Source organism: Seriola lalandi, unplaced genomic scaffold (assembly GCF_002814215.2).
Source record: "Seriola lalandi dorsalis isolate HSWRI2012SDOR001 ecotype SW California unplaced genomic scaffold, Sedor1 jcf7180002054673, whole genome shotgun sequence".
NCBI lineage: Eukaryota > Metazoa > Chordata > Actinopteri > Carangiformes > Carangidae > Seriola > Seriola lalandi.
In genome coordinates this window covers 497,544-521,008 of record NW_019525226.1, presented here as the reverse complement: position 1 = coordinate 521,008, position 23,465 = coordinate 497,544, and the positions used below count along the sequence as shown (strand labels likewise).

Here is a 23,465-nt window from a genome sequence, read left to right as displayed (position 1 = left end):
TAAGTGTGCCAACCACAGCGTTGGAGTTGCTTGGTTATTTACCAATTAGAGGGGAAATATATCTGCAACATGTCCAGGCAAAAATCTTTTTTCGTCCTATTAATTTCTTTTGACTTTAATATGGATTCGCATCCTGTCTTTCCTCATCACTGCCAGAAGAGTTCTGCCACTAAAATCTCTAAATACCTGGCTGTTCTGGTGCATTAGTCAGTTTGCCTCTGGTAATCCACAGAGCTGCATGTCTTCTAAGGTGAATGGCTTTGGGAGCTGTCCCCTCAGTTCCTATTTCAACATGTCTGCCTCTGGTTGTGATGTGTGAGGCCACAGAGCCGGTGAGAACATGTCACTGGTGTAGCTTTTCCTTTTTTCTGTGTGTTATTCTCAGTCATCTTCTTTTCCTTGTCATTTCTTGATGTGGTAATACTTCTCTTGGTAGACATTAAGTTGGTCGTGTCATTTGGCTTCCTCTCTAAATGTTGTCACTCAGAGGGACTAAAGGGTTTTAATCCTCATTAACAAAATGGCCATGAATGTTAAAACATCTGGCACTCTGCTGAATCTCGCTGCTGCTCCTAAACACTGGAATACACAGACACAGTAGCAGATGCAGTTATGCGTTACTGTAATCTCACAAACCAGCAAATGTTTGTGTATTAGTGCCATTGTAGCTTTGAGGGACAAGCAAAAGTATTTCATTTCTACCAAGTGAACAGTAATGTTTATTTTTCTATCAAGTTGGTTAGAAGCAGAGTGTTAATCACTGAACTAGACTTTATGCAGCCAAATAATATTTTAGCGCCGTCATAAAATCCCTTTCTTTCTCTGGCCTGCAACAGATTTGTCTGCGGTCCACTGATGTTTAACATGGGTCGTGATAATAATCTAATTTCTACACCCAAATTCTTTCATCAAAATAATGGTACGGATCAAAACTCTGACAAATAGGTGTGGGATTATCTACTACCTGTGGATTTTGGATTACTGCAATTTTACTTTCAGAAATGCATTCCATGCTACAGTAGTTAATCTCATCTAAAAGATAATACCCCATAATTGTGGTTGTGTGTGTCAAACTGCCCTGATAACAATAAATGATGTCTGTCCACAGGGCCAGAGCATGGAAATATTTCAGAGTGGGATGATTGTTGTTTTCACTCCACATTTAAAACTGTAACAAGACACAAGGCATCAGTTATGTGGGACTCAGTACCCCTTTCTCATAACTACTCATACCTAGAAGCAAGTCGAGGTTAGCAGTCTTCTTGGTGTATAGTGTTAATGCAACAAGGATGTGGACGACATGACAATCTTTCCTTATTATCCGCTAAATTGGACAAAGATGACATCAGCGGAAAATTGTTCTTACGTGTCTCCTTATCTGGTCTGCTTTCTACTGCTGCTCTGGAGAAGAGCACGCTTTAATGGCTTTGTATAGTTTCCTTTTTTTTTTTTCTTTTTTTTTTTTTTACACTCATCATGTAGCAGAGATGGCAAATGGAATCAATTCGTTCCCATATATACCTTTGCCAGTCGTTTTACAATCTAACTCTGAGTGCTAATGGGCTCACCGCAGATCAAATGCTGTTGATGAAGATGAAGGAAAGAGCTCATCTGTTCAGCTGAGCATGTGGCAGCACTGACTCATTTGTCTGTAAGCCTTCACACCGCCCTGAGCTCACTTTCAGAGTGTGTACAGTACATGCCACCTGCAGTTCTGCGGGAGCTGAATACCACAGATGTCATCTTCATTTATCTCAGAATAAGGCACCACTGAAGGTCTGAAAAACTGTATATTTGTGTGACGGTACGCGTGTGTCTATCTGTCATTCAAAGAAATTTCATCATGCTTTCTTAAGACTGCAATTCTATATTTTTGTAAAACATGTTGCAACATAACTTATACTTGAGGGCCAGTGCACATTTTTTTATTTTTTTATTCATACATACATTATTAATACCACTACAACAGACCGTGTATGATACTGTGGAGAGCTATTGTGGGTTTTGAGGGCACAAAGAGGTCACTGAAGCAATTACAGGATCCCAAGGCTACTGTAGAAGCCATGAGTTGCTGGTGTCATCCAAGACAACTTACACAGAACCTTCAGGGATTGGAGCCGACTCGAGTAGAAAAAAATGACTGTGTGTTACTGATTGAAGAGAGGGTTGTTTTCTGGTCAGAGTGACACTGGTGAAATATTTCTGAGCAAAGTCAAGGTCTCAAAATCATGTAGTGTTCAAAGGTTTTATGGCCTGCTGGGTTCTATATTTTAAATCATGCCCAGGATTAATAGTTGCACTCGATATGAACTAATTAAAGTTGGTGAAAATTATAAAGGGGATTAAGGCGAGGTAAGAAAGGGAGGCGATAAGGCTGGACCAGTGGTAATAAACAGGAGCTACAAGCTGCAATAGAGCAGATTCGAGAGACAGCGTCTAACGGCGGGCCCCTGTAACCCTGATGCTTAGGGCAAATGATTACTTCTTGTTTGAGCAGAATGCAGATTAGTGATTGGCAGTTTCTTAACTTTGAGCAAGGCTGTAGTCTCACTGGTGATGATTCACCGGGAAGACACCACAACAGCAGACCACCGTCTCGTCTGCACACATGCAGAGAATGGTTAACAGGATTACCCGCTTCTTCGTCTTCTCCAATCCTGCAGCTCATTTCACAAGCAAGTTACAAACAGGGCCTCACTTCAGCTTGCATCAGTGTTCCACCTCAGCAGGGCTCGCTGCCTATGAGAGGAAACATCAGTGTGGAAAGCAGAAGGGAGGTCCTGAGCTGACCTGATAGGACGGGTAGATTGGGAAAGATAAAGGTATTTTTTAAGAGGCTGGCACCTGCTTTATCAACGCTGATCCAAAAAGGCCCAACAGTGCTTTGCTAAAATCTTGGAAACTGTTCTTGAACGCACAGCGCTGTGTGTGAGTGAAGTGTGTGGCAGCACGAACAAATAGCAGCCAGCAGTTTCAGTTAATGATATCCAGACAGTGAGGAATGAGCAGAGCAGGTTGGGCTTAAAGATATAGTTGTTTTGCATTTATTTTAATGACATTGTGCTGGTGCACCGTGTCTCCAAAGTGCTGATGAGGGCTGAAAACTGCATCTGAATATTAGTTTTTTGTTTGTGTTGCAGATAAAAAGAGGAACTGTCCAAATCCTGTCTCCATGGGTATTATGTAAAACACAATGGGACACTGTACAAAATATCACAGGAAACCATTAAAGGACAGACATACAGTACTGAATATAAACTGGAATGGACTCATTATCAGCACTTTCGTAAGTCTGCAGCCCCACCTGTAAATTACATTCATATGCACCTATCTTATATTAGAAATCAATGTTTTTGAAGAATGGAAATAAATAAATGTGTGTGTTGAAAGGATTTCAACCAGGGACACAATCCTTTCCTAACCTTAACATGCTAGAATATCCATCTGAAAAACACTTGCAGTGAATGTTAGGCAGCGACAACAAAGCTCTCCCAAAACGTTGTTGCTCCTGCACATGAAAGTTATTTGTATATGGGGCAATGTTTAGCGATGCCATGTAACAGGCTGGTGAGTTGGCTGGATGACGAGATGTAGCTGCTGTGTGGCAGGAGCTGGAAGTGTGAGGAAGAGTAAACAATTTCAGCTATTGCTCATTAATTAAGGTCTTGACTGATCCCCCTCAACCTTCACTACTGTACACTCTGGAGGTTAATACTATTGACCACATTGATCTCTGGGTTGCTCACTCAAAATAGCAGTTTCATTAGAATGGAGATATGGACAGTCTCTTGAGTGAAAGCTGAGGATGCAGGCAACAGCAAGTGTTTGTTCGAGCTTCTGGTTGACTTGACAGACAGGGAGGAGGATCGACAAACTCACTGACATCCTCAGAGATAGCTGAAAGACTATTCTGACGAACACAGAGATACTGAGAAGGGGGGCAAAAGGAATAACTGCACCTAATTTAAAATCGTATATATCCTGTATAGATTCACATCTTTGGGCCATGTTTAATGTCTGGAATGACCGGGGCATTTGCTTCTCTTGAGCTGGAATATGAAGGATGATATATAGCAGAAAGCCATTAGTACCATTCCTCAGAGAAAGCTCATTTATTCAGCATTGATGAGAACAGAGAATGGAAGGGTAATACATTCGTAGCGAAATATTAAACAGGGGGAAAAAGATAAAAGAAATTCTGATAAAAATGGCGGATGGTTAAAATCACAGTATATGAAACCTTGAAGTAGTAAATGTCAAACTCTCAAATGAAATGTGGGTGTGTGCTTTTGTATGCGCTTGTGTGTTCATTTCAGTAATATTTTACTATTCCTTGTGTGAAAATGATGAAGCAAGTACTAAATGTGAGCGGGCCTTCTGTTTCGAGGATGTGTGAAAGAATGGGGAACAAAGACATTGTTAAGATGACTGCTAAATATAGCAGCGATCCTTCACTGGTCCCTGAAGCCAATTTTACACAGTCTGGAGCAGTGAACATCACGGCTGTGCCTGCCTCCTTCTCATCAGGGAGACATCATTTACATAATGAGACGCTGCCACGGCAACAAAGCCCCAATAAGCATGGGAGTCGTCAGTCATGGGGGGTGGATACCAAGGTGCCTTCCTAACATGCGCTTTTGATGCGCTGGGGGCCGCAGCGCTGCGAACGTTGTCACACATGCACACAAACATACGCTCTGAGCCCGAGAGAGAGTCCGTATGGAGAGACACACTTGATTAGAAAATAAAGGGTGGGAAGGCAACAGTAAATGAGCGGTCCTCTGGGGTGGTGCTGGAGGAAGGGTTGGAGGCGTGTCTTGTGTGTTTGTGTGTGTGTTAGGATTGTTTGTGGTTTGATGTTTGCATGTTACGGTGCACACGGGTGTATATTTTGAAACCTGATGTATGACGTGTAATACTCAGTCACAAAATAGTTATAATAAATGCAAATGTCAATGACTGAGTGAGTGAGTGATCAAGTTAGACCATTGGTCAGCCAAATGCTGTGTCATGAAGTCATGAAGTTACGTCATTGCACAGCCGGCTTAGTTTTTGAGTTTACCCATTGCTCTTTTAAAGTTAAATGCCATGAACAAGTAGCATTGTGAACTTAGCAATTTGTTGCCGGATTTACTAACTTTTCAGACCCCTTAAGCAAAAAGGCTCTGACAACCCACTTTCAAAAAAAGCACCTAGTGAAAAATCTAGCAACTTTTTGGACAAACCTTAGCTACTTTCCATAGAAGAGAGTCACCTGTGCTGCCAGATATAGCATCTATATAGGCACAGTATTAGATACAGTATTTAAATGTCCATTTCATGACATCTCTTGTTGGGCTCGTTGTCCATGTGATTAAATAAATACCATCAAATTAAACCAAAGTCACAAGATTGGATCACCATTTTCTTCACAATGAAAGTCTTTGGGATGGATTTTTCCAATAAACAACAGAGAAAACGGAGGATCCTTGACCCACAGAACAAAACTAATATAAAGGGACTGAGATTTTCAACTTTAATCCTATGATTTTGATGCAGGAAGGACATAAAAATACCAACTGTCTTTGTCTCCACAACTTGCAACTGAAACCTTTCTACTGTCCAACTGACCAGACTACAACTGTAATTATGCTTCTGTAAAAATTCCACAAACCTCTCTGAGTGAGTGAGTGATTGAGTGATCACGCAGAGAGGGGTGTTATGGCTAAACATAGATGACACCTCCCAAATTTGAACATCATGCCATCTCATTGGTTGATCCAACCTTACTGTCATAAGGCAGTAAGCCGAAACAATAAACATCCTTGTATTAGCCGTGCAAACTGTTAGCATCAGCATTCGTTTCCACATGTGATACAAACTTAAAAATATCAGCCTCAAAGAACCACATTATTAGAAGTAATTGCAATTAATACTTGATAGTGAAGGAATGGTTGAAAATGGCTGAAAACCTACACAGGTGCTGGGGTTCCACAAACCTCAAGTTAACCTCCCAGTCATTAACCCTTTAGCTAGTGTGATTCAGTTTCCTACCTGACAAACTTTTCTTTTTGTTTTGTCAGATGTCATCAGAGATTCTCTGTGGTGAATGATCACATCATTTGCAGGGTAATTAGAGGAGACAAGTCTCTGCCTACACTGCAGTACAGGGAGAGGAAGATAAAGAGATGGAGAGAGAAGCAAAGGGACAAAGAGAGGGAGTGTGAGAGGGAGTGAGAGGGAGTGAGAGATGGCAGTCAGTGATCTAACAGTAATCCACAACAGCAGAACTGGCTACCATAAAGAAGATGAACAGTGCTGTAGGCGATGAAAAGGTTACATGCGGTAATGACTAAATGCTTCAGCTTTGCTTAAAGGTTACAGTGGAAAATTAGGACAGGGACAATGTTGAATTGCTTCAATCACTACACTTAGTGTGGTTCCTTGACTAATACCTTCAATATTATTCATAAGCCTTTCATTTCTGATTCCAGTTTGATTCTACTCCACTCTTCAGCAAGTAGTCTATGTAATTTCAAATGAGCAGATGAGCTTCAGTACACCAGGTCTAAGTAAAGTGCTGCTTGATACTCCATAGTTGTGAGAAGCCAATCTTCATCTTTCTGACCTTTATGCCATGTCCCTGTGTTTGGTGTGCTGTGCAATTATGCGGTCACTTGTTCTCCCCAGCCTTATACAACAGATGCATTCTTTATATTTCTTTTCTTAAAATCTTTGTTGCACTATTCATAGCACAAAGACCTTTGTATCACAGCAACCTTTAGAACATACCCGACAGTGAAGGGAAATATACTGCAACCCCCAACCAGCAGAGTCTGAGATGGCTCTTGTTTTCACATGATGGTCTGTGTATAATTGTCTATATACGCGGGTATGCATGCGTGTGTCTGTGTTCATGTGTTTTCAGTCTGGTTTGCCAGCGTTATCTCAGGATTTTGCAGGGCTCTCTCTGTATTTGGCTGTACTCTGTGGATCAGAATGGAAGGCATCTGGTGTTTGTTCATAGCCCAGATTTGATTTTTTTTTTTTGTTTTTCTTTCATGCTCATGTATTGCGATGGTCTTGTGTGTGCTACACTCTGCATATATGATTTTAAAACATATGTATGTACAAATTTAGGTGTGTTAACGATTAGTTCATTAATCCATTAGACAATTGACAAAATAATTAATTAATCATTTAAATCGGGCAAAAACGCAGGGTCCCACTCCCATTTCTTTTTCCTGTTTTTTTTACAATTGTGCATTGAACATTTGGATCATGTATGGACACCCTGGACTTTGGAAAATTGTGATGGGCTTTTTCACTATTTTCTAAAAATATTTTAGACTGATTTGTCAATTAATTGGAAAATAATTGGTAGCTTAATAAATAATGTGTTTGTACATCTGCAAAAGACTGAGCCATTAAAGATACAGCTGCCTCTACCTGTTCCTCTGCAGATGCCCCAAATGCCCCCTGTATGCTGCCTCTCTGTCCTCTCCCAAAACTTCTTTCCTGCTCCTTCCTACTTTCCCGTCCTCTGTGTGTGTCACAGTTGAACCTTCACTGACCAGAAAGAATAGATGAGGAAGAGGGACGCTGTCCTCTCTGTTCAGCTGCAGAGTAACCTTTGTGTATGAATCTATGCACATCTGGTTTCATGCACTTAAACTGCAACGCATTCACACAGGAGCATGAATAATTTAGGAAGTGTGGAGATCTATAGACACTCACATGCACTCATAATTATAGTATAGTACATGCCTTGATGCTCATAACATGTACATCCCTGTAAGAGCTACACAGTTGATGATTCAGTGTGGCTCTTGATACTGAGCACCGATTGAACAGCCTTTCAAACAATACCAATCTGAACCTCATTACTTCTACATATCAACGCTGCTGCAACAGTTTTATGAGATTGTTTTACATATTGTGTAAGTTAGTGTGTGTCTGTTAAGAAACTGTATTTGGACCCTGTGGGCATTTTAGTGGGATGAACAGAATGTGTTGTTAACACTGTGTGGAGGCAGTCCTCACACTTGCTCTAAAATCAGTCATCACACCAATTAAAAAAACAAAAAAAAACAAAACACTTGCATGGCTCCTTAGCTGCGAGACACAGGAAAGCAAAAAAAAAGAATTAGAGGAGAATAATATTTTTGTCTGTCGGGTCATCCAACTTTATTCATTGAATATTTTCTTTCCTTTTGTGTTTACTCTTGAGGAGAAGAAAAAAAAATACCATTGTCCTTTCCAACAGTTCCATTCTTGACCCATCTACTAACATTACGCTGCATCCTTTTTGGTGCGGATGAAAATAGCTGTAATACAACAGTAAAGCAGATGCTAGTTAGTAGACTGCCAAATATGAGCACAAAAATATGAGCATTGATTTTACATTCATTCATTTTTTCAATCATTCATTCATTCATAGATTCTGAGGAATACTCAGTACTGCATGGGATCAATTCAAGAAGTGCTTAAGCATGATACTTACAACACGCTACTCTACAAATGCACAGTATCCATTAGCTAAATATGTTGGGGAATTGTGTATAGTATGTGTGTGTGTATGTGTTTGTGCGGGTGGGTGGGTGCTTAGCACTCTGTGCTGCAAAGCTCTGAGGACAGATGGCTGCTCAGTCTCATTGTGAGTTGGTCTACAAGTCTCCTGTCTTTGGCTCTGGTTCTCCATCCTGTCTTGGCCGTGGCATCACAATAATACTCACCCACCCATACAATGTATACACACACACACATACACTTGGAAGTATCTGGGTTCCGTCTACCCTGCAGGGTAACCAAGCTGCCTACTCTGCGATAACCACTAACCCTGCTGCTGCAAGTGACCTGACCCATGCTGGTATCCAAACCAACATGCTAATCGCTGCGACAGGCTACTGGCTCAGCAGGTTTTCATTAAACTTAATGGCACCACATCACTTTACAAGCCGATGAAAGCTTATGGAATGTTGTCAGTGTTTAAAGTTCAACATGTACTTAATTTAAATGGGATAACACTTGATCTTAAGGGATGTATAAACTGTCATTAGACTGCAGCTAAAATGGACATTATTGTAAAACTAACTCAAAAATGTCCACATTATGAGTCCATTTAATTATTTTAAATGTTTACTTCTCTGCTCATGTTGCATTAATTGTACTGTAATTTATGAGTAGTAAATATATTTTTCCCATGTGCAGCTGAACTGTGGCATTTGTTAATATTTTGGAATCTTAATTAGTATCTTTATGCAGCTTTTCTATTTTATAACTCTCCTCTGAGTTTGCTTTTGTCAGATGAATTCACCCCAGTGAACTGCGCATTAGAAGGCAGTGCCTGATTGCGTAATTAGAAACTACGTTAATAATCAGGCTCTAATAACCAGTAGACCATGAGCGCAAATTTGCCCTGCGTGAATCTGACCCTTGTGATCTACAATGCACAATGTGGAGACAGTGGATTGATAAAAACAGGTTAATATATCCCCAGCTCGTGGTGGATTTGATGATTAAGCTCCAGCTATGCTCGTCCTGCTCTGAATAAAACTGAAAGCCCAGGCAGGCTTGGTATATGTTTGCATGTGTGTGCAGGTGTGTAGGGGAACAGAAGTGTTCTTATTCAATCATCTCTGTGGTTCTGAAACGGATAAAAAGCTGGGAGTGCACAGGAAGCACAGCACGTCTCTCTCTCTGCTCCTCACCGTCTGAGCATGAAAATATACACAAGTGTACTCTCTCTCTCACACACACACACACACACACACACAAAGCAGATGTGGATTGTCATTGCAGGTGCATACGTCTACTGAGCTCTTCAGATTAACAATGTAAAGTGAATCATTGCTCACAGAAGCAACTTACAACTGTGTGTGTACGTGCTCGGATAAATGCCACATTACTGAAAGCTCATGAACATCATGTTATTAGAATATAAACAGTTGCAGCACTTGTTGGCTTGTTGACATGACATCTACTTGAACAGCAACAATACAGTAAAAGCCTCAGTAAACCTCAGCCACAATAATTGTGCCCTCCCCTTTAAATGTGAAATCCAAATCTAGCCCAGACATAATTACAGTGCTGGTGATGTTATGTTTCTCAGCCGCTTTTCCAAACTATTTTGAGCTGAACTTATTAAAGCTGTGCCGCCACTAATTAAGTTGTTTGTCTTTGCAAAGCGATCTCCGCCTGCCCACTGCTGCTTACTAATGAGTAGTTGTGTCACGGCACCCTGCCTGCTGATTGAAGGGGAGATGAAAGCAGGAAAATGGAAGAAAAATGACCCGATGGTGGCGTTGCTGGGGCTGTCGTACACGCCGCTGAATCACGCCAGTTTGGGCTTGTTAACAGGCAGTTGTGTGGGTGCTCTGAAGGTTCCTGTGGAGGTTATAGACAACACAGGCTTCTTTCAATTGAAAAGCACTGAAATTTAAGGAGAAACGGAGCTATACTGTCGCACATTGGAGTCTTATTCATTAGAATTATGCAATGAGAGGCAGGAAAAAATATGGTACTTGAAGTGACGTTCCACCTAAAATCATTCTTTTACAGTATTGAACAGCAACAGCACCCCAAGTGGATTCGTGTTTATTAGAATGCATTCCAATCGTAGCAACTCTCGCTGTGGAAACATGTTCATAAGACCTCTCCTGCAGCATAATCCACTTCTTCACTGTCCATCTGTATGTTCAGTATGTTGCAAAGACTCATAGTTTTGCCAAAATATGGCTAAATACTGGTGGGGTTGAGAGGGCCACTAAAGCAGTTTATTTACTCATAATTTGGCAAAGCAATAATTGGAACATACTGAGCGCACAGATGGACAATGGAAAAGTGAATTGTGCAGCAGAAGTGATTTCACAAGTTTCTCTGGACTTTTTCTAACTTTTCTACCCTAAAATCTAAGCGATTGAATTCAAGCTGACCACAGCCACAGTTTTTCATGAAGGATCAACCACATAAAATAACGCAACCTTTCAAAGTCTTTTTGTCATTAGCATATAAATTGTTATTTTGAGTGTTGACATTAACTGTGCTGGGGGTGTTAAATATGACAAGTGGAAGGAAGAGCAGAAAGAAGTTTGTCAGCCAATAGGTGGCTTATCCCTGTTGTCCACATGTGTTGAGTCAGGCTGTAACAACAGTGGAAAGCGAAGTCCCAGCTTTTATTTTGAAGGATCAGTGTTTAAACCCATACCTCAGACTGTGTAAAAGCAAACCCTCAGAGGCAGGGGTTGTGTGAGCTAGTATAGACCTAATGGCTTTCCCATCTGCTGTGTCTGGGCAGTGTTGGGCTGCTGAGGGACCCCGTGCTCCTGCATGTCATCTAATACACAACATGGAGGGAGAGCAGTCAGGTAATTTTAGTTTATTCTGAAGACATTACTAGAAACAAACTGAGTGTGTGCATGTCTGACTGAGTCCATAATCATATGAAGAAACGAACTGTGTATGTCACTGTCTGCACATTTGCTTGTGAGGATATACATGTACATTTGCATGCAGATGCATGCATGTGTTGTAGGGTGAACATTGTAATGTGAATGAAGTCACAGCCTGTGGTAACACGCAGAATAATCTACACACGCTCATTCTCAGTCTCATATTCTGGAGGCACAGCATCATCTCTCAGATTACTACGAATGACATCAGTTAAAACACAACAGCAGGATATGTTGGCAGTCATTTTGAATAATCATCATTTCAGCGATTTCTAGATTCTATATTCAAATATTTTGTCATTGCACACAGAAAGGATTCCTGGATTGAATGCATTAAACCTGAGTTGACCTTTTAGTCAGGAAGCTGTACACAGACAAAGCTATGAATCAAAAAACCCAAATAAATCAAAAGGCATGCAGCATTATTTTTTTTTTTTTACAAAAATGCGGAAATGTTCACGAGTGAGTAGTACCCACTCACTGAACACTGCTGTGTGACTGCTAATGTATGTATGACCAGAGTTTGCATGGCAGAGGCCCATGCATGCGGTCTTACAAGGTTACTTCATGTGACTTTTCTGGCTGGAGGGTTTCTCTCTGCCTCTCTCTCTCTCTCTCGCTTCTCTCCGTCTCTCCCACTTTGAAGCGTGCTGTGCTGTAGGGTGCTGTCTGAGCCAGCAGCAGTCTGAATGCTGATGAATGTCTGCACAGATAACCTGCGACTGATCTCACTGTCTGTCTCCCCTCGAAGTTAACCCTTGTGTAGCCAGGCAAGTTAAAAAAACAGGAAGACATCCTTGTTTAAAGCATTAGCAGGGTGATTGAGGGGTTACACACATTTACACACTCAGCACTTTGGTGCTGCACAGAGCTACAGCCAGACTTGCAAATGAGTTGGCAAATAAGTATCTGAAGTTAGAGGCTAATACCTTATTCAAGTGTCTTCCAATGATAGTCTGTTGACTTAGAAATATTACCCTCTCCGAAGAGTCCACGTCTATAACCCTCACAAAACTCCTCTAGACTTTTGTCCTCCCCGCTCCTTTCTCCTCACGCCACTTACTTCTTTTTCATCACTCCAAACTACTTCTAGCAGCACATTAGTCCTCCCGTTTTAGAAAGGGTTTAAATCTTTCTGCCTGTCTACTTTCCCTTCTGTCACTTCCACTCCAACTTACTCTCTTAACATCGGACTCAGAATAACACACCGCTCAATTCGTCCTCTTCCTCCCTCAGAGACACTTAGATTTCATGTTGTCAAATGTTATGTTGCTCTGCTGGCCACAGAGCTTGTAATAACCTGTGGCGGAAGTTTTACAGTGGCCCGTGTGTGCTGTTTGCATCGGGGCTGGATGTACGAGGGCAGGTTGAGCAGTAATAACTGCAGAGGACTGTACCTGGCATGCACGCATTAGGCCTGCTGTTAAAGTATCAGCTCACATAATCAAGCCTGACTGTGCTGACAAGTTCACACCACGAACCCTGTTGACCTCTTGCCTCCACTCTGCATAGCATATCACATACTGTAGAAACCATTTAAATGTTTTTTTTTTTTTAACCAAAAATGGGTCAAGCAGCATTGCACTGAAGTTAAACAGGATGAATCGTAATAAATAAAATTTAATTTGTTAATGTTTATTGTCACTTCATATAAAACACTAGTAATCCAGCCTATGCCTAGGTTATGGGAAGCTTTCATATTTGCTACATATATAGGCTGGGAGTGTCTGCATTTAGCTTTCCTTTTTTCCCTTTAAAAAAAAAAAAAAAAAGTATTTCCCATGGCATTGACCAGTTTTGGCATTGCGGCATTGTTCTTGACCAATTCAATTTCAAAAGGCATCATTTTGTTTTCATGTGTTCCTTTCCAAATGCTTGCTTTTACCCACATTGTACCCATAACTCCTAGGATTAAGAGGAATGAGGCAGGAGGCATAGTAATGATCAGAGATTACAGATGCTTATGACCTTATTATTGCAAACCATCAATGCCCGTTGGAAGTTATTAAAATATACATTAGTCTACCTGTCACTTATTATTAGTATTTTCCTCAGTGATAATTTAGCAGACACATTTGGCACAACAGCAAGAAAAGAAGGTGATCAAAAGCAACTACAGCACTGTTTGCAACACACTGAGGAACTAGGCAGCTAGAATGAGTGAGGCTGTGGCCAACCTGGCTGAAAAGACAAATAGAAGAGCATAAAATTAAAATTCACATTAAACTGCAGTACAAGCTGAACATCTAAAATAAATGCACAAAAGGAAACATGATTAGGTCGCATTTTTTCCAATATATAAAGTCTGTCATTATATTTCACCCTATGTACTTAGAAAACAACATATAAATTGGGCTCTCATTCATCTGAGAACTGTGTCTATTACCTGTAACCCCCCCCCCCCTACACACACACACACACACACACACACACACACACACACAATCCCTCCATCACCTCACTGCTGTGTCACCCCATCCCACCCCTCTCCATAGTCTTCTGGGATTCTCTCATCTTCAAGCTTCACTGACTTGTCCTCATGTTTTGCATGCATCTGCTTGATCTGCACACATCCATCAGGTGACACCACTCCATATGACTGCTGCCCAAACAGGAAATGTTTTTTTCTCTAATTGTGTGTGTGTGCCTGTGTAGATTGCATCTGACTGCTTTGTGTGCGCACACAATGCATGTTCACATGCAATCGATGTGTGTGGAGCAACAGTGACAGCAGCTACATGAGGGTGTAGATCCCAGGGTGCACTGGGAGTGCTTGAGGAAATGTAAGCAGCTTAAGCAGTCCATGATGTTGTCATCTCTTCTCAGCTGAGCTCCCAAAATAACAGGCCCTCTGGGTACAGACTGGCAGAGCTGAGCAGGGGACAGTCAACAGACAGACCCAGAACAACCCGGCCCAGATTAGACCAGATCAGACTAGCCCAGTTACTCAGTCCACTTAAGCTCAAACTGGTCAATTTAACCTTGCAATGCAGAAGTTGTTGACTGTGCCTTTATATGGTTTGACAATTCTCATCCTCTCTAGCCAGAAACTTGCACTGCTCAGCCCATTTTTATAAAGGCTTGAATGCAGCAGGCAATTTCCCATGAAGCCTTGCTTTTTGCCATATCATAGGCTCACGTGTTGGGCTGTTGACTTTAATGAGCACGCTCTCTGTCTGGGCCTAGTGTGGCTGCTGAGGTGGTCGTATTGCTGGCGGCAGGGGAGGTAGGATTAACGTGTCTCTCTCTCACACACACACAAACACACCAACAAGACCCCATTAAGTGACTAAGTGTGTCGGAGAGGGAGGTCCTTACATTTCTACTGAGACAGCAGACAGAGAAAAGTGTTTAAGTCTCCTCCCTGCCCCCCTTTCTCCCATCTAGGTCATAATGTAGGCTATAGGCTAGCCTATGTATATTCTAAGTATGGTAACACACAGCGTGTTGTCTGTAAATGAAGGATTGGCATGAAGTGGCCCATTCTCACAGTGAGTGTCACCAGCTTTGAGATATAGCACATGTAGAGTATGATCGGTTGTGTTTGATGTCATGCGGAGTTGAGGATGTATATGACGATGTATGGCGTGTTATTTTTTTATTTATTTTTTTAGCATCTTTGTCGCCTCTGATGCAGCGCTGGAGGAGTGTGTGGATGAGCTCATTTTCACCTGTAAATGTTTCGCTGAATTATTCATCAATGAAAGCTTAGACTGGATGAAGCTGACACCAAGCTATTTCTGTAAAGTCACATTTGAATATCACAAAGAAACAATACCTCTCTAAAAGATATTGCCATATTCTTTTGTTTTTAAATTTTGTCTTTTGTTCTCTATTTGACAAATTTAAAACGCACAACATGTAAGCAGGACAACAAATTAATTCAAGGGTTCTTAAAAGTAGGCTGTTATTAATATGGCTATATTTTCTGTTAGTCAATCCAGTTTTTGGTCTTCAGAGCTAACCTGCACACGTCTCTCTCATCTCTGCAACAGATGAAGAAAAATACACTTTCTTGAAAAAGAGATCTAAATAAAAATAAAGTGAGATCCAGGAATTACATAGATACATATTGAGTGTGTGATCATGGATGTAGTTGAGGACTAGAGGCACAATCATCTCCTTCTTCTTGCTATTTCTGTGTCTATCATGTTGATTGACATACTGAATAGCGGTGGAGCAAATAGGCAAGACAAAGCAGAATTCCAGCTGTACATCAAACTTGGGTGGCTGTCATCCACAAAGTCATTGGTTGCGATGGCTGTCTTACTGACAGGCTTAAGAAAGATGTTGTATATCTTGTCAAAACAATTTTACTTTCCTTTTTAAATGAAAAATAGTCACAATAAATGTAACAGAAATATTTTATAAGTGATTTTTAGGAGTGCTCAACAGCACAGCGGTGAAACCTCTCGTCCACTGTGGTAGAGGTTAAATTCACAGCATAGTAGTTTTCTGGCTTTGCCAGACACCTTCTCAAACACAGTTGGCAGTGTTTTCAGATGGGAACCCATCGAGGAATCAAATGTGTGTCCATATGTATCAGAGGAGACACTTGGCAGTCTACACCTCACCCTGGTCTAACAGTGGGATTTAACAGTTAACAAGGACACTGCAGTGCAAGGGGAATTAGTCATCCAAAACTGGGACAAAAAGGGAAAGGCAAGGAAATTACAAACATTTTAATAAAAAAAAAAACTTTTGACTCCATTTTTACAGTATACTTTGTCTTTTCTGGTCTCTATACATTAACCCTTTCCCAAGGTCAGAAGCCAAATTGCAGTAATCTTATCAGCTCACACAGTCCCTCTGGCCCGTCAGCTCTTTTGGTGCCACAAGTTAAAGTCCACAATCCATTTTAGTCATCAAACCCAAGGTGGTGCTCAATTTTCTCTACTGAAGCACCAGAATTATTTAAGGCATTGATTGGTCATTCAGCTGTCATCATGCTCTCAGCCTTGGAGTGCCATGTTCATGGTTTTGATCCTACAGAGTGTCATTACACCTGTTTATGGCACAGGTCAGGGGGCAGGGCACTGAGCTGGCCAGAAGGCATGCACTGAGGATGAGGAAAATGATGATGGATGGAGTGATGTGGTGCTGATTGCTTCAGAAGTATCGCCTCATCCTTTCGTTATGCTGCTTTCTTTTTGAGGGTGACCCCTGAGGTGCTGGGGTGTGACAGGTGGAGGGATTAAGAAGTGGGTTCTACAACTTGGCAGAGAAGGAAGTAGGTCGTTGGGGTTGCATCGCCTCACTGTGCCGTACTTAGTCCTCTTTTACAGCTAAAGGTCATTTATTTGTGAGAGTTATGACCTTTTTGAGTCTTTTAAAATAACAGGCTCTTCAAATAGTTATTGGTGCAGTAGATAGAACAACGGTATTTTTAGGTGAATATGAATACGTATTTAGGTGTGATTTGCATAAACCAAAAGAGTGCTTTTTCTTTAAGCCAGTAATCTGCTTATGTGTCTTTTTCAGTCTGCCGCTATCTCTCTGTCTGTGTCTTTTATGGGTCTCCTTCTCTTTGTTTCCATCTACATGCGTCTGCTTTTTCCTTCGTACAGTGGTGCAATCCTGAAAGACACCTTCCACCATCTCTTGCTGCTTTACCCACAATCCCCTGTGGATAGCTAAACTGTAGGCCAGCAGCAGCAGCAGCAGCAAAGGTCATGGAAAACCACTGCTACTTTCTTAGTTTTCCTAACCTACATTATTAAACCTTGCTGTTAAGCTGACCCTGCTATGTGGTACATGCTATATAAAAGAACAATCCACTTTACCTCCATTTCCTTCATTTCACTCTAATGCTTTTCTTGTGAAATGCACAGTGATTGACACTGCAAACTAGATAGAATGTGGAGCACACAAAAAGCTCACCATGTAGAATGGCTACTTGACCCTAATGGCTTTTTGACATACCCTGGTAATCAGAGTTATAGAAAAGTTCAGTTAAGGGAATTGCACTGGACCAGAGGTGCTTTATGCACTGAACTACAGTCCCTTTGGGTTTTATGGCCTCAAGCCATAATGGAGTGTTTGTGCTTAGGTCATGTGAAGGACAAAGGCTAATCCAGTCTGTATTAGATTTAAACATGATAGAGTGTGGAGAAAGCAGCAGTTGTAAAGTCTGTGAACATGACATGTACAGTTGTAAGCTCCTCCATATGTCGCCAGTGGTAGCATGCTCATGTTTGCTGGCCAAGGTCTACTGCTCTGACATTAATAATGGCTCTGATGTAAAGCCTCCACATAGGGAGCAGCAGAAAACACAACATCCTTCAAACAACATTATGGACCCATGATCCCAGATAGCCTGCAGACACCTGCAATGTGAAAGTGGGACACCTGGCCTTTTCTGTAGACTTCATCATTTAGTTTTAGAATCACATACATCATTTGGAACATTGGTGGGCGGTAGGTGTTTTCAAGTAATTGTTTGGTCTATGGAACATAAAAAAAAAAAAAAAAAATCATCATGTCTAAAGCGCGGGCAAGAGTCCAAACTTCAAAATATTTAATTTACTGTAATGTAAGATCAAGAAATTTTTTTTATTTAAACTGCCACTTTTAAAATTTTCGAAATACAACTAAAAAACAAATTTGCCCACGCAACCAAAAACAGTTTTTGTACTTCAATTTTCTCTTAATATAGACGACCAGTCAATGACTTTGAATACTGAGGTAAAGAAGAACCTCATACAGCATAATAAATAATCTAAATATTTAATTTAATAAAAAGACCATGAGGGTTGTTTTTGAAGCCCTTACAGAAAAGACCCATGGAATTTGGGAGTGATTGACCTAGAGGTGATATTGACTTTGATCTGCATAATGTTCTGTGTCACGATGAGGTCAAATTCTGGCTGTAATTACAAGAAATGCTGCTATCGATCATCACATGTGATGTGAGTCACGCTGCACGATTTCAAATGCTGGACTCCTAATATGTTTGCATGCTGTAATATTATGAAGCACTGAGGACATTGGGTTTATTCTTAGTATCTCTTCATCTCAGTTGAGTAGGACATCTGGCCCTGTAGCAATACAACCATAATAACATGACGAAATGGATGCTGTATCAAGAATATCTCTCTTAATGTCATTTTCACTGGTCTAGTGCAGCAGTGTGGCATTTGTTTCTTTTGTTAAAACAAAAGAGGAGGAGGAGTTCTGTTAGTACAAACTGACCTGTGAAACTGACGAGCAGGTTTAAATTTTGCTGCACAGATACATTTTATCAGCGCAGTAATTCTCAGTTGGCTGTTATCGAGAAAGTATATGAACTGTAGGCCTATGCATACTTAGTAACATTTTTAAGAAAAGCAACAGTAAAATTCCCAATCTATTGCACCTAATATACAGCCCAAATGCACTTTGCAGTGATTGAGTCAAAGCCAGCCTTGCTTGCTGCACATGGCCTTTTGCGGCACATATATGGCCATCAAATATTTAACATACCATAGTGTGGCTGACAGGCGGAGTGGTACACAAGCATGTCTTTTATTTCAGGAGTTTGGCTTAGGACAGTGCAAAATTCAAGTTAGCAGTAAAGATAAAAATGTACACACTTTTCTAGCGCTGACGGGATATACATCCTCACATGCATGCTAATTCAGTCTTTGATTTGAATGATGGGTGGCTGTGTTTTGATGAGAATCAGCTCTGACACGAAACGGCAGGTGAAGCCCACTCACAATCTACTCCACAATGTAGGCATGAGAGCAGATAACTATGATGTAGCAATTAATGCTTAATTGTTACAACTATTCCTCATTAAACAAATATCGACCGCACTAATAGCCCACGTCCCATGGGAAAAAACGCCTCATTTGATAGATTTCTGTCACACTGCAAAGTCGCTACTCCAGCCATTCTATCTGGTTTCTCCTTTTAAGCCGTGGATGTTGTCATGGTGATTATCTGCAACGCTGTGGAGCAGTTTAGTGTTTTTTTTGGCCTTGGCTTCTGCTCATCAGAGGTGGCTGTTCAAATACACACACAAACACCCAACACAGCTGTGGGACCATTAATGAGGGAAGAACACAATAATCTTGCTACGCAGATGGAAAAAGGCGCAAGTGCTGGCTAGGTATTCGAATCAGTTCAGCCACCCCATTCATCCACCAGCAATCAATGAGTGAATAAATGAATTAAATCAATGAGGTTATATATATATATATATATATATATATATATTTAAAAAAAAACATGAAGCTGGAGCTAAAACCTGAGACAGATCCGGTCTGGCTCTCCAGCTGCTCCCCTGCAGGCCTCACAGTGCAGACTGTTCTGGAAGACTGCGGGGTAACAAGCGGTTTTCAGTTACAAACCATTTTCACACGGGGATCATCGACAACTGGTGCTCTCCTTCACCTCCCACTGTCCCCTGTCACCTCCCTCTAATATGATATCAATAAATATTGCAGCTATTGGCTTCTGTCGTTTTCCTCGTGTTAAGGATTAAATTTGTTGCTGTGTTAAGGATAGCTGCTGGGACCACGTGAACCCCTGCCGATTTAGTTTTATTCTTCTGTCATTTTATCACCAACTTTTCTCCAGTGGTTTGGGCCAGGGTTTAAGCAAATTTTCTACATCTTCTTAGGGATCAGTCCAAAAGTGGTACGCTTGATTTACTTGATAGCTGTGGAACTGACCCAAGTCTGTTGAAACTGAAAATTGTAGTGTTTTACATGGTTTTTAGACTCAATTGGTGCATTTGGCAATCAGATGCTCCAGAGGAATGAATACAGATTTAGGCCTATTTTAAATGGATTTATAGTTGTGAGTTAAGGGATTAAGGTACAGCTATGGAGCCTACTGTATGCATATAGCTGCCATCGCTACGTTGCAGCTAACATGCACCTCCTCAAAAACATAACTATACATTGCTACAGCAGATACGGTGATTCTGCATGCAGACCGCAAGAATGATGATTGCGCAGCTTGAGCTGCATCTGTTTTCTTCTACAAGTTTCTGAGTTTCCCAGTAAAGGTTGTTGATAGTGAAGACAGCTCTTTATCACTGTGAATGACGGAACGTAAACACAGCAATTGCACAGCAGATGCTGGATTATAAATCAAACCTTATGTAACTGGTATCTATGGCGGGAGTGGTGTTATTCCCTTGAGTCAAGTATCCAGTAAATCCAACTTTAGATACTTAATTGATGAGCTTTGTCATAGAGACTACTATTAGTGTTTGAAGTTTGTAAACAGTTACAAGAACCTGTAATCTGGCACTGTGTGAACTGTTATATAATGCTATTTTCAGACACCGTTTGTCTCGTCTGCTGGGAATGTGTGGATGCAAGTAATCTCTGGAGAAATGTTGTCAATAAAACGAACAGCACCCTGTTTAGTCACCTGTTGGTATTACAAGTGCTCGTAAATACCGGGAAGGGTGTAGATTTCCATTTACCACTTGTTGTGTGTGTGTGTGTGTGTGTGTGTGTGTGTGTGTTGTTGGGTGTCAGCGTATGGCGAGCGTGGGTGGTTTGATAACGCTGAGTAAAGCAGCTGTCTTAAGCAGTTCCTGTGTAATTGTAATCCCTCTGATCAGGCTCTCTGTAAACACCAGATAGTAAACCTAGCCTGGAGCTTGACTCAGCGTTGGACACACACATGCGCGCTGTTTCTCTCTTTTTCTCACTTCTCTTTCTTTTTCACATACAATTATTTGCATGCCAGTACACCTGGACTTACACGTTTGCGCACACGCACACACACGCCACCTGATCCTCTGTGGAGCTCTTGTGTGAATTGTCCTTAAAATCACAGGGTATAATGCTTGAATAAAACACAAGTAGCCACTTACAGCACTTGTGTTTTTGATTGGTCACCATCTGCAGGGCTTAACATGACGACCCCCTCATTCATCTCAAATTTGCGCAGATGGTGCCCCCTTGCCCTATTTATGCTTATGACTGAGTGCGATTCTTGTAAAACCCTCACACGGGATCAAAGTGAGGGAGGGAGAACTCTACTCTATGTATCATTTTTAAATCCGTCAAGTGCAGTGCCTGCGTACGGATGGAATGAACTCTTTTTGCTGCATCGCTCTCGGATGTCAGTTTTTATCATGGGTGGTGCCAGAAGCTTCTGCTCAGATACCCTTTCTCTTCTTCCTCCCTCCCTCACTCACTCTCTCTCGATGTGTAGCACTGAGTGGCGGGAGGAAATGTGAGTTAAACTTGCTTTGCCTCTGTAAGGCATTTATAAAAGATACTCAGCTACACGTCTGTATGGCCCGACTGCATAATTCATGTCTTGGTGTAGAGCTAAATCCTACACTCCCCCGTCTCTCCCTCTGCTGTACTCCTCAACTGTGTAATGGGTTCTGTGTAGTCATAAAACGCTGTTAGCATCAACTAATGCCCAGCCTACCCCCTCCACACACACACACACACACACACACACACACACACACACACACACACACACAAAAACCTGGTAGAGTCAGAACCAGAACTGAACCTCAACTCAGAATTGCAGCTCTTTGTAGCCATCATTTATTTATCACACCGACCCTTGGTCCAAACATTTGTTTACTTTTAAGGTTTTAAGTTAAACATTCTGTATTTGATAAATTAGAGGGATGTGGTATGGATCATATTTTTTAGCATGCTCTCATCACATCCAGTGTTAAGTTCATTTTTTTACATTAAACTTTGTCATTTTCCCTGATTATCTATAGTTCCTTCTACAGTCTTACCTGCTTGAAAGCAGCTGGTGACACAGTTTTTTATGAAATTCTATATAGAAGGCTACAGAGTTCATCTGGCGTGATTTTCTCTGTGCCATTCAAGAGGATTTTTAATTTATTCACCTGTTGTTCCACATTCATTCTAAGGGGACACATAATCAATTAACATCTAGAGCTATCAGCTGAAGGCAGACATACGTAAAGAAGCGCCCTGAAGCTGGTGGTGTATAGGCTTGTGTGCACATGTGTTTGGACAGCCTTTGCTGTGGTGAATTAGTGTTAAGTCTGATAGCGCCACTTGGGATAAGACCAGTGCAGTGTACATGTCTCACAGGGGGCTCGGGTGGAAAGGTAGGTCCAACACACACAAACACACACTTATTATCCAGAGAATATTACTCAAATACTGTGTACAGACAGACAAAACTTCATGTGCACACTCAGACTAAAAATACCCCACAAACTCACAGTCCATCCTTTGACATCAAATGCTTTATTTAGCAATTTACTGTTAAATTATCTTGGGGAATCAATGTATCTACTGATGTATGGAAACAAGTAACATTAATAAATGAAAGATTGTTGTGATGTTTTAAACATCAAGTCACTGAATTCATAATATAGTTATCTCTCTGCATTCAACTGTCAATTCTTCAAACAAGATTTCAGTAGTATTCTGCGAGAACACCCAGCAGCACGAGTAGCTACAGTGTTAACTGTGAGCAGCAACAGGAAAGTATATGAAACAGCAGCCTGATGGTTGATGGATACGTTATGTTATCCTGTAGTTTTTTTTTTTTTTTTTTGGTGGCTTTCAGTGAATCTTTTACTCCAGTATCACAAATGGCAGTAATTCTTGTAACATGTAATCCTTGAAAATGTCAATCCACTTAGTTACGATGATTTCAAGCTACAGTATAGGTCACGACACAGTAAAATCTGGATTAGGGCTTTGTATGCACTGTGTATGTGCATCCACTTGCACACACGCACACACGTACGTGTTCGTGCACAGTCTCCAGAAGCCCTGAGGCCCCTTGGGCAGATGGACTCCCCGGACAAGCCTGCCTACACACATTGCAATATGCACTGTGATATTTGTTACACAAGCATAGACACACTGCGCACGCGCACGCACACACAAAAAATTGTGTGAATCTGTTCTGAGAAACATAAAAAGCGAGATGACCAGAGATCATGACCTCACCGCAAACAGCAGAGCAGATACTGTGGTCATTGCTGTTGTGCTGTGATGTGGGCGTTACATGCTACAGCTCTGGTGTGATTTCTTCAAAGTGACAGATCTCACAGAACAGGTTGTTGTTTTCATG

The 23,465-nt window shown here is 41.2% G+C and overlaps 1 protein-coding gene across 3 annotated transcripts in view; it reads left to right on the top strand.

Annotated features, from left to right (window-relative positions):
• Positions 1-23,465, top strand: part of fgf13a (fibroblast growth factor 13a) — a 94,861-nt gene that overhangs the window by 7,478 nt on the left and 63,918 nt on the right. The window contains exon 1 of one of the 3 annotated variants that reach the window (XM_023421675.2): positions 11,269-11,345. The exons of the other annotated variants lie outside the window; for them this stretch is intronic. Coding sequence (XP_023277443.1) covers positions 11,327-11,345 — 19 coding nt within the window. The 5' untranslated portion in view covers positions 11,269-11,326. Of the gene's footprint in view, positions 1-11,268; positions 11,346-23,465 lie in introns of those variants that run through there. 3 annotated transcript variants of the gene reach the window in all.